This window comes from Frieseomelitta varia, unplaced genomic scaffold, assembly GCF_011392965.1.
Source record: "Frieseomelitta varia isolate USP_RPSP 00005682 unplaced genomic scaffold, Fvar_1.2 scaffold_513, whole genome shotgun sequence".
Classification (NCBI taxonomy): Eukaryota; Metazoa; Arthropoda; class Insecta; order Hymenoptera; family Apidae; genus Frieseomelitta; species Frieseomelitta varia.
This window is the reverse complement of record NW_025110272.1, coordinates 23,088-35,372: the sequence shown is the minus strand read 5'-3', so window position 1 is coordinate 35,372 and position 12,285 is coordinate 23,088. Positions and strand designations below refer to the sequence as shown.

Below are 12,285 nucleotides of genomic sequence, written 5' to 3'. Positions count from 1 at the left end.
AACGTTATTGTTTAACTTTAATTTTTATTCTAAAAATATAAAAAAGGATAAAAGATTCTCTCAAGAATTTACACGATATATTCTTTATTATATATAGTTTCAACATCTCATTCTCCGTTTTACGCTTGACATTACTACAATAATTACTATAGAATACATTTATAATAATATACATGTACATATTTATTTCTTTTTTTTTTTTGCTATTGATTCTCGATTTATATGTATAATTCTATATGCATATTGGCCTATGATTCATTCCATACTGCACTTTCTTGCGTCTTCTGCTTCCTTTTTAAAATCTAAAAGTGTATCACAGTTGTGTTGAGGGATAATAAGAATCTTTCTCTACTTTTTTTTCTTGTCTTAAAGAAACAACCGTTGTTTTCGGACAACCGAAATCGATACATAGTCCATTCAGTCAGATCTCCTCGGATCTGATGGACGCATTAAATCAAAATTCGTTAGCCATAATTCCGGTAAACGGCTGCGATGAAATGTATTCTACATTCCTAACAATCTGTAAAAGCGATATTTATCTTATTTGTAAAATCATTTCGAAAAATATACCATGTGTTATAGGCATTTCAAATAGCAAATCATAAATATATAATTCACCGTTTCGTGTGCAATTTTAAAAAAGGGAGAAAATCTCCATATGTTTCCTTATTCATAATGATTGAAATCATTTATAGCATATATTCTTGTAATATTGTTTTTGTGCTAAAATTACATTGATATTTTTGTTTTTTAGGGACTCCCGTAGCAAAGAGTGTTTGTTACATTTTTATGCTTTTTACAGCATAGTTTTTTTTTTTTAAATACAATGTATATATGTGTGTGCATACATGTTATTCACAAAATTGATTGTTAGATAAAAATATTTTTTTTTTAATAAACTTTCTGCAGCTACGTTATTGCAGAAATAATTTTGGTTTTCGTATGCTTATTTTTATTTATTTGTATATTAGAAGTAACATGCATTATACAGTGTGTTTCGCAATTTGTGGGACCCACTTCGAGCTGATTGTATGCCTAAAAATAATGAAAAAAAAGTCATATAGATATATGTCATGTCTGTCTTCGTTTATGAGATATAATGAATTTTCTGTTTTACAAAAGATGTTCAAAATGTTCACCTTGCATTTGAAGACAAGCCTGCACGCGTCTTGTCATTGATCTGGTTACTCTCTCTCTATTATTCCTGGTGCTTCTCAAATTTGTCGGAAGACTTGTTCAATTCTATTTCGTAGTATTTCAGCATTTTCAATCGATGTTGCGTATACAATAGATTTTAAATCTTCCCACAAATGAAAATCTAATGGATTCAAATCCGGAGAACGAGCAGGCCATGCAATAGGATCTTCACGACCAATTCATTTATTTGCAAAGTGTTGATTTAAAAATTGCCTAGCCACCGGCTATAATTGCCGGCTAAAATGCAGCGGAGCTCCATTATGCATAAACCGCATACGAAGGTTAATCGACTGGAATTTCCTCTAATATTTCGTGTAAACGCGTGCTCAAAAAATCGACGTACTTTGTATATACATGCCTGTTAGTTTTCCATCAAGAAAAAAAGGTCCAATTAAAAATTGATTAATTATTCCTGCCCATACGTTTAAACTAAACTGGTGTTGATGCCTTGAATGCACAATAACATGTGAGTTTTCTTCATTCCAATTATGATTATTATGAAAATTGAATATACCATCCCTGGTAAAACTAGCTTATTATAATTTTATAACAGAGTTTGCTCTGTTTATAAAATTCATTATATCTCATAAACAAAGACAGATAGGACATACATTTATATGACTTTTTTTCATTATTTTTAGGCGTACAATCAGCTTCCGAAGTGGGTTCCACAAGTTACGAAACACCTGTATATGATACGAGACCCAGATATGTAAAATTATCAAAGAAACTCTGTTCTGTTTATTTAGAAAAATATTCTGTTCAAGATTCAAATAACAATGATTATTTAATTAGATGAGCTGTACAAAATTTTTTTGAGGTATTTCTCAAAGATAGATAGTTTCAACTGAGTTCATTCAATAGTACAGGATATAAAGCCTTATATTTACTAATTACATATTCGCTTGGTAAAAAAAACTCTAAAAATATACTATATATGATAGAACATTCTATATCCTCTCGAAAAATAAATTTTAAATAAAATAGTGTCACACATGTTAAAAAGACAAATGGTAAAAAGGAATGTAACAGCATCTCATCACGTATGGGTCGTATCGCAAATAAAGTATTCATTGTATCACTCTATTTGGCATTAATGTATTTATCAATTACGCTTCAAATGTCTCACTAAAAAATCCTGGTAAATACATTAATACGGAGTTTTAGATAAATCTTGTGTTCCTATGAAGTTTTCTATAAAAATGCTATGTAAACAGCATCTTACATTGTCAAACATACCGGCAGAACATCCGACTTGACTAATCCTTCTGAGTGGACTAAATCTCGATTTCCAAAAGATGCGTTTTAATTTAGGTGAGGTAGGAAGATATAACACTTAACTAGATCCAGGAGGAGCATTGAAATTAAACATGGTGGTTGGTGGACGCAACGGTTTTGGTGGTAATCTTGGTATTACCGACCCTAAAATCCATGTAAATGAAACCATTGTAAATGAAAAATAACAATATATAATTATGTTATATATCAAAAATATTTTTTGATATTGATCTTTACCATTAGGTTGCATAGGCGGAACTTTTGTAAGACTAGGCCCATTGAAAGACATGTGTCTTCGTGTATGAACAGCATTTGATGAACATGTATTCTCCAACGTTGAATTCCGCCTGGCGAGTAGCGTCGAACAACTTGGATTCAATGTCGTAGGTAGCCGAGGCGGTAACGTCACCGGAGGCAAATCTCTTCGTGGCGGTAATGGCGGTGGAGAAGTACCATCTCGTGGAGGAAGTGTAGGTGCATTTAGAGCTTGTCTTGCCTATGTATCCAATAATAAATAATATAATTAGATATTATATATATTATTTCATGATAGATGAAATTTACAGAGATAAAATAATTGAAACATTTTTGAACAATTTACTTGTTGCAGTGATTCGTTTATGGAACTCTCTCGTTTCCTATGAGATCTTGGTGGCAAAGGGGGTGGAGGTTGACTGGGTGGTACATGGCCAGGAGACGGAGGAGGTGGCATCACAGCACCAGGACTTCCACCTGACGATGGTATACCGGTCAAAGCCCCCATTACACCAATTGTAGCGGAATTAAAACCAAAGAGACTATTTTGCGGTTGATGATGCGGAACAGATAAATGACCGGGCGATCCTAATTGCGGACTGCTACCCGGCGAACTGATTGAAAGTCCTGACATGTTAAAAGGACCTGGTGAACCCGACTGAGCTGTACCTATATTAACAATAAAGTACATCTACTATCTATCTAAGCATACTATGCAACAAAATAAAAATGATTCTTGTTTCTTTCAAATAAGAATTGCAGTGAAAAAGCGGCTGTTAAGTGCATGCTACAATCCAATATTATACATAAGATACAAACCTCCTAATAAAACAGGTGCAAAAATACTATGATCCACTACGTGAGAAATTGTAACGTGTGAAGTGTGCGGAGGGGTTTCTGGTAATTCTGGCGGCGGTGCTTCCGATGGAGGATCATGTAATCTTACACTGGAAGCTACAGCTTGCAATGGAGCTGGTAATTTGCCACTCAAGCTTCTAGCTTTAATGCCTGGCGATTTTAAGTTTAAATCTGGCCATTTACGGGGCTACAAGGGTAATAATAATTGATGAAAATGATGTTATTACATGTATGTTTTATAATAATTTCTATAAAACTTACGACTCTAGGTGGCTGTCTACAACCTCTGGGTTCTATTTCCAGACTTTTATTGTACAAATAATTACTTATATCAACTTCTTTCATATTAGGATCGAAAGGTGATAAATTTTCAATGAAATGTCTTATTCTAGGCTCCACTGAAAGACAGTAAGGTTGGTTTTGATACTGCTGAATTTCTCCGGTTATCTCTGCTACTTTTCGTCGTTTGCTAAAGTTAATAAGTTCCGGACTTCCTCGTAGATAATCTGGATTTCCTTCTTCAATATGTAGAATATTAGTCAGGTACATGCCTATATAAAAAGATCAATAATGAAAATTATTTAATATTTTGAGTTAATAATATTTTATTCCTTATTATTTACCAAAAAATGGTACGCAAGGTGGATTAATGGATCGCAATTTTTCTTGATATTTTCGGAAATGACCATTGTTTAGTTCCCGTGCTTCTTCCAGGGCCTTTTCTAGTCGTGCTGGTATTTGCTATAAATATATTAAAATTTATTATTTACTTCATTTAAATAATTCAATAGTGTTAGATAATAAAATAACATACTTGAAAAGTAAATTTTAACCTAAAAACAGAAGCAGATCCCATTGCGCTAACAATTGCTAATACACCATTAAAGTTATTAAGATCTTGGAGCACCATCATAATTTCAATTGTTCGTGATACAATTGCAACTCTCTCCTCTAAATTTTCAGCTTCTACTATAGTTTTTTCAAGCCACCGTGTAAACTACAGAATGAAAAAATTATTTAATTTATCAAATTAAAAATATGTATAATAACTTACGTTTGTTGTATGCTTTATCATTTTCAATAAATTTGGTGATGTCTTTTCTTTATCTTTTTTGGTCCATACTGACCCAACTAATTCCGAAGGCTTTACAGTTCTATACAATTCAAATTCTAATAAAGTTAATTGTCTTGCTAATTCAATTGGATGTAACTGTAATCATTGGAAAATAATTTAATTATCTATATAATATAAATATTTATATACAGTATTTATATTTACAATATATTACCGTTAATATTCCCCATTCTTCTTCAGGAACTTTTAAGTGCCACTCAATAGGTGGTGGAGATCGTTCAAAACTAAATGTAATAGGTCGTTGTTCCGAAGGTTCGCATTTTCTTTGTATAATTTTTATTACTGAATCTACCCATTTTCTCATTGATTTTCCACTTACTGTGTCTAAAAACGATTGCAATCCTTCCAAAAGATTTCTATCACGTTCGAAATCATAAAAATGATGATCGACCTAAAATTGAAAACATTTAAGAGCATATTTTAATAATTTAACAAAGATAATATAATAATTTAGTGTAAATATATTCAAATGATACTAACCCAATGTCTTAAAACATTTAAAACTCTAAATTGAACAGGTTGACAAAATTCTTTTCTATATCTTTTCCAATCCTCTCTAGCAGTTGTTTTGCAACCAGAAGATTTTTCTTCCTCACCATAAACTAATGAAGGATCTGGTATGTCGAATCTTTCGATTAACAAAGTCAACAGTTCCTGAGGTGAGCAAAAACTCCTATGAAAGAACACAATTTATTAAATTAACACAATTTATAAAATTAGTTTCTATAAGTATACATATACATATAGAGTATCCCAGCATCGGATAATTCTATGTGGAAAAAAATAAAGAAAATAAAAAATAAAATTTTTTATTTAAAGCGTCGTTTTTGAGAAAATTAAGCTTGAAAATGTCAGGTACTTGAATTTGTAAACTGAACAAGAATGACTAATTAGATTATATCTACTAGATAGTAAATTATTCTATTTGCAAAAAATAAATAAAAAATGAAAAATAAAAATTTTTTCTTTTTCATTTCAAAAAAAAGTTTGAATGTGTATTTCCTTTTTCATTTCAAAAAAAAGTTTGAATATGTATTGAATATGTATTTGATAAATTTTCAAATTGAATTTTATTGAAACATCTTACGAAAAAATTATATTCTAGACTTTTGACTTATTTTCATACATAGAATAACTTTCTCAATATTATTTATTCTTGATTAATCTACAATTAACTAAATTTATTGTTGATAAAATTTCCAAACTTGATTATTTTGAAAATAAAGCTTTAAATAAAAAAATTGTATCCATTATCTGATGTATTTTTCACGTAGAATTATACCTTTCTCAATTTCATGTTCGATGCTGTATATATATATAAATTTCAAGCATATGAATTAATATACCTATAAGTAGTAAGGAATGTTCGTACAAAAGCTGGATCAGCATATATATGATAAGTTAATCTTTCTACCAATTTAACCAAAGTTGCTCCCTTAATTAATGGAACACCTCCATTTTCTCTTGCTTCCAAAACGATATTTTCTGAGCTATCCTGTTCAGCAAATTTATATAAATGTGGTGGAGGTAACTTTAAAGGGTGTTTCTTTTCCTCATCTAAAAGGATACTGTCCAAAGTTCTCTCTAACATACTCTTTGTATTCAACATTACAAGATCCGCCATCCAACTATTTTTATCTTCGACGGATTTTGCAACAAGGATAACGTTAGGATGGTCCCTTGGTGCAATTTCAAAGGCATTTTTTAATTCTAGAAAAATAATACATAATAATATACAATATTAAAATTATTACGTAATTATATAATATTTAATAATTTTAATAATAAATTAATTATATAACATTTAATACCAAGATTTTTTGAAACTTACCCTCAGTATCCTCTCTGTCAATAATATCAACTTTTCTAATGAAAAACCTTTCTTTTAAACGCAGTTCGCCTTGATGAGGTGGATGACCTACCACACCAACTGCTGCAGCAGTAACGCTAACTCTTTTGCCACCACTTGGTTTACAAAGTACTAATAAACCATCGAAAAGAAGAGCTCTTCGTTCCGTTAACCTCTTTCCATTACTTACTTTCCACAACATATCCTCTGTATATAGAAGATAATGAAAACATACTTCTATATATCTTATATGGAAAAATAATTAAATAACACTATATATTTTTTTCATACCACGTATAAACTCATTACAACATTGTCCAACATCTCTTTGATCCCAACCATCAACAGTTTTTTGTAATTCACTAGTTTTTTCTAGCGCCGCTTGCCTCCTTGCTCTACTCTGCATTCGCAGACCTGTATCTTTTTTTGGAAGACTTGCCATAGATTGTAATAATTCCATCTGTAATGGACTTAAAAGACCTTGTACTTGTTCCAATGTTTCACCATCTTCTATATTTGGTGTACGTTTTTGCAATACCTAAGTAAAATATTATTCAGTTATTAAAATAACATGTGTAACAATATGAAAATACAAAATTATATAAAATATACCTTTATGTAATGAAAGTACAAAAAACAATGCCATATTGGTTGTAATAAAAGTTTTGGCAAATAATATTTGACAGCTTCTTTAAAACCATGTCCTGCTGCTCTTAATGCATTATTAGCTTCAGGTCTTGATAATAAATTTGTTAAAACTTCTCGACTAGCTGGACTATTAATATCTTTTGCATACCTAATATTAAGATTTTCAATAATTGAAAAAAAAGAAGAAATTTCAAAGAATAGAATATGAAATATGAAATACTCTAGTCTTCAAAAAGAATATTTCATATTATATATATAATATATATATTATATAAATATATATAATAATATAAATCATTACTTTATATAGACATCAAATTCTGCTGCTTCTGCCAATTCTTCAAAACATGAGCCAACAGTGGGTGTTTGTTTCTCTTCAGTAATTTCCATTATATCTTCTAAACTACCAAGTAACGTTACAGTGACTTCATAAATATCCATAATATTACTGAAAAGTGTTTCAATTTCAGTTCTATCTTGTGCTAGCTTTGCGATTTCTTCCCGAAATACCTATTTACGAAAACAATATTTTTCATGGATTAACAATAAACAATTTCGCTTAATACGATTAATAAACTATTTTACCTTAATGATCATATGGAGATCACGTAAATAATAACGTTCATCGTGTATAAGATCTCGAACAGATTCTTCATAAGTTTGAGAAACTACTGCACCTAAACCACTTTGTGGACTTTCTACATAATCATCTTGATAAAATAAATCCATTAATACCTATCAATAAATTCTAAAATTATTTGTCATTTATCACATGATTATTAACATATTTAATATAGAAATTAGGGATGAATTCAAAACTAATTTTGAAATCCTCGAAATTCAAATCCGAAACTTTATAAGATTTTAAAATTCTAGAAACTAGAAGTGCTGATTTTATTTTGTAACAGAAATTTTTAGTTTTAAGAACTGGAATTAATATTTTTGTATAAATTTTTATTGATCACAGTTAAACAAAATATAAACGAAAATATAACAACTTACATAATCTAATTCTGATTCTTGTTTAAGGACATTAATATCCGAATTCTTTCTGGATCTAATCTACTTTTTTTATCGACTGTACTGTCAGATATACTGAAAAGTCTTTCAGAATAATAAGATATTTTTTTGATAGATTCATTAGCTTTAGATATTTTACATTACTGTTTCAGAATTACGATCGATCGCACATCTACCTCTATCTTTAAAAACAAAAAACATTTCACATCAAACATTTGAGATATGAGAATGAATCAAATATTTTTTATTCACGGTGCAAATAATATCTTATTCATTGATTTTATACTTTTTTTTATCCGAGTTTCAAAAGTTTTGAACACACAAAAAACGTACAAAATTTCGAATTCTCGAAACTTAAAATTTTCTTAGGTTTCGAGAAATTTCAAGATTTCGATATATTCGGTAATCCATCCTTAATAGAAATATAACACAAATATTATGCTTTATAAAAATAATATTACCATATCTGCACACATTGCAACTCTTATATCTTCACAAGATATCTCTACATGACGTATATTCTTGACATAGTTTCCAGCTAGCTGAAAAGAAAATAGTCTTTAACATTCTTAGAAATTAGAAGTTAGTATTAATAAAAAGATTAACAAGTGATTATAGTATAGTATAGTATAATAAAAAGTTTAACAAAACAAAAAATTTATAAAAACAATTGATAATAATTTTTACCAACCTTCAAAATATCTGCAGAAATATATTCCAACACTCCTACTACAAAAAGACTAACTTGTAAATCAATTTTTTGTTGTAATACTTCCTGTCAATACACAAATACAAAATTATGATATCTCTAAATAAACATAAAAATAGTAACTAAACATAAAAATACAATTTTCTAATTACTTTTTGTAATAGTTGATGAATTTTGTCAACTGGAAGAACTAGTGGGGATTTCTTTTTTCCTTTTTCCAAGGCATCTCTCGCATCTCTGAGTGCCCATCTATCAATGGGAGTGGGAAATGTACGCCTTACTCTCTCTTCTACATCTTGAGGTGTGTGTGGTGGAGGATGACCACAAAGCATTCCCAACAGCCTTAAGATTAAACTCTCAACATAGTCTAATGCATCTTGTCTTGCTTCAAGACTAGGATGTACTTGTTCTAATACCTATATTAATCAGCCATTAAATTATGAAAAACAGTATATTATATTAAAAATGTTGTTTTTTGTTTCAATATTGTAGAATGTATTGATATATAGGATTGGATGATTGATGATAGAATATATAGGGTTTAAAATTATTAACAAATAAACAAATAATTTATTTGACTGTTGTCTTTTGGAAAGAACATAATTTTATTACCTCCAATTCTATTCCATTAAGTGTTTGATAAATTATATTTCTATTTAAAAAGAAGATGCAATACTTCATGAAGTACACAGTTCAAAAAACATAATTAATAATTAATTATCTAAGAAAAGAATCTTTTCTTTTGAATAAATAAATTAAATTTTCCATTAGACTCAATATTTGTATCTTTTTTTTACATTTGTGATACTGTTTGTAGTTTATACTTTTATCATACATCATGTTTATTTTATTTTATACATTGTGGAAAAATTTTTTGGCAAAATTCTTCCATAAACTTTAATATATTTTAATGTATGGAATAATGAATAATAATAACACTCATTAAAATTAAATCTCCCATTTACATGGTTTAATTTTAGGTAGTAAGAACAAACAATGTATCCTGTCACTCTATAAATTATTCAATATATGAAAAAAAGTTTCCTTTATTCTAGATGCAAATATAAACAATTCTCAAATAAAGTTACCAATCATCATAGGAGCAACACAACAATGGTTAATTTTTAAAATATTTATTTCACATTAATTATGACATGTTATTATTATTATGTTGGAAGATAACAAACCTAATGTATTAGCTGGAAAATATACATGATAGTGACACATGAATGACAGTAGAATCAACTTGATGAGCATCAAAAGCTCACAAATTCAAATCAATTTACAAAGAATTATTAGTTTCATAGTAAATGATTCAAGTGGAATACCTTGCGCAAGGAATTGACAAACACTCCCTTCCATTTGGCAGCGTTCTCCTCTTTTTGAAAGTCATAGCCTGACGGCTCGCGCACTACTGATGCCGGTGACGAAAACATCTCTACGTACTGGTATAAGGCTATCGCGCACAACAGAATAACACACTAAAATCGGATTAGGACAGCCAGAGTTGATACGTGAATTTTATCCCCTCTTTAAGTCGGTGGCTGTTCTAGCGGTGAAAATTTGTTCTCACCTTCTTTCTTTCAAAACAGAACTCATTTACAGGCTTCCTTCATACTTTTATCATACGATTCTTTTTATATTCTCATCGTATATTAATAAAAACAGATGGTAGAGAATAATTTTCGTTATTGGTCAGGAGTGTTGGTTACGTTTACAAAATCTGGATCCTACAGTGGATCACGGATATTCATACAGTCGTGGAAACATTTTATGTATATGTCACACGTGTTATACTTCCACATTTTGAAATTTTAATAGCACTGTAACGAAACACGATTGGTGATTATATTATGTTTCGAATAAATGTAAAAATATATATTGATACTACATCAATGTATATTAAATGTATAGAGATTAAGATACAATAGCTCACAAAAATATTCAAACGCTTGTAAGGAAATTCTCATGAAACATACTATATATATTCTGCTTTCACATTTGGAAATTTCATTAATACTGTGATAATCGAACACGATTATATTACAATGAGACATGATTCTAATAAAATTTGAAACAAATCTGTATATGAAATACTGTATATAAAATTGCAAGATATTCACTGATGAAATATAATATTTTGTTGGTATTGTACAAGTATTTAAATAATAAAATTATATTTAGTACGAGTATTTTTAAAATTTATTTTATATTTAAGATTGATTTTACACTGTATACTATTTTTTTATTAGACATATGTTTGTAGCAAGTGTTTTATAACTTATACATATATTTTAAGGTTGGTTTCATATTATTGGACGTAATAATGACAATCGTGTTTCATTACAGTAACTAATGAAATTTCAAAATACACGTCATGTAAAAAGATATTATATACATAAATACGTCTTTTATAGTGAGTGTTGAAATACTTTGACGAGCCATTGTATACCGTGTAAGCATCAAGAACGTATCGAAAACAGTGATCGAGAGCAAATCCCTATCACTCATGTAGTTCTGTCTATCGTGATTATACCTAGAGAACACACTCCGGAGAGTTGCCGAATTTTCCAAACAGCATTTCGTATCAGGAATCAGAACACAGGGAAAGTCGACAGAGATGTCTGTCTGTCCGTCAGTCCGTTTCTCAGGGCGCAGACATCTCTGTTCCGTAAATACGACAGCTAAGCCACTCGGTAATATTCCTCCAGGATCCATGCATTTCTTTCACTTATCATAAGAAGCATCTTCCAGGCTAACACAAGTGTTCCCGAGTTAACCCGTTTCTGCATTTTATACACTGTTTTCAACGTGAATTTTTGTCAGAACTTAACGCGAGCACCATTACTATCTAGGGATACCATTGCGTGACTCGCATCGATCGATAACTACGATTGTTATGTCCGCTACGAGATTTCCAAGTTCGATGTATCGAGCTCCGTTGGCTTTATCTCGAAACATTTTTTGAAACTTATTAAACCATTAAGACATTATAACAGTATATCTTCAAAAAATATTGCATTATATGATAACAACAATAGAGAAGAAATAAACGTTACCAAATGTTTATAAAAAAAAATTGCTCGGTAAAAATTTTGGCCAGAATGCAAGTTTTAAATGAATGTAAAAAACGGAATAGATAAACGATCAACATAATATAATCTTACAAATATTTACATATATAGTTTTTGTGTTTTATAATACTAATGCAATAAAGCATTCCGATAAAGCATTGGTTATAGCATAGATGCGATATTATATGACATTTTATGTCACATATCCTGAAATACAGATCTGTGTTTCTTACGCCCTCTATAATTTGCTGCGACAGATACA

At 29.8% G+C, this 12,285-nt stretch overlaps 1 protein-coding gene across 10 annotated transcripts; it reads right to left on the bottom strand.

The window, feature by feature from the left end:
• Positions 1–67: 67 nt before the first annotated feature.
• Positions 68–11,937, bottom strand: LOC122533257 (protein son of sevenless). 10 transcript variants are annotated; one of them, XM_043662800.1, is made up of 23 exons: positions 11,486–11,935; positions 10,523–10,772; positions 10,278–10,405; positions 9,102–9,365; positions 8,932–9,015; positions 8,702–8,782; positions 7,806–7,955; positions 7,522–7,730; positions 7,185–7,368; positions 6,864–7,110; positions 6,555–6,779; positions 6,070–6,433; positions 5,204–5,396; positions 4,878–5,114; positions 4,643–4,798; positions 4,403–4,585; positions 4,212–4,329; positions 3,850–4,139; positions 3,550–3,775; positions 3,077–3,399; positions 2,713–2,971; positions 2,539–2,619; positions 68–302 (listed from the first exon to the last, which is right to left on the bottom strand). In XM_043662800.1, the coding sequence occupies exons 3-23, from the start codon at positions 10,383–10,385 to the stop codon at positions 256–258; spliced, it is 4,029 nt and encodes a 1,342-aa protein (XP_043518735.1). In that variant the 5' UTR covers positions 10,386–10,405; positions 10,523–10,772; positions 11,486–11,935; the 3' UTR covers positions 68–255. The 10 variants fall into 10 exon arrangements, 8 of the variants coding, with proteins under 8 accessions (XP_043518735.1, XP_043518739.1, XP_043518733.1 ...); XR_006307665.1 differs by having other exon boundaries at positions 68–520; positions 2,423–2,619; positions 10,278–10,772; positions 11,486–11,933; XR_006307664.1 differs by having other exon boundaries at positions 68–520; positions 2,437–2,619; positions 10,278–10,772; positions 11,486–11,933.
• Positions 11,938–12,285: the final 348 nt, after the last annotated feature.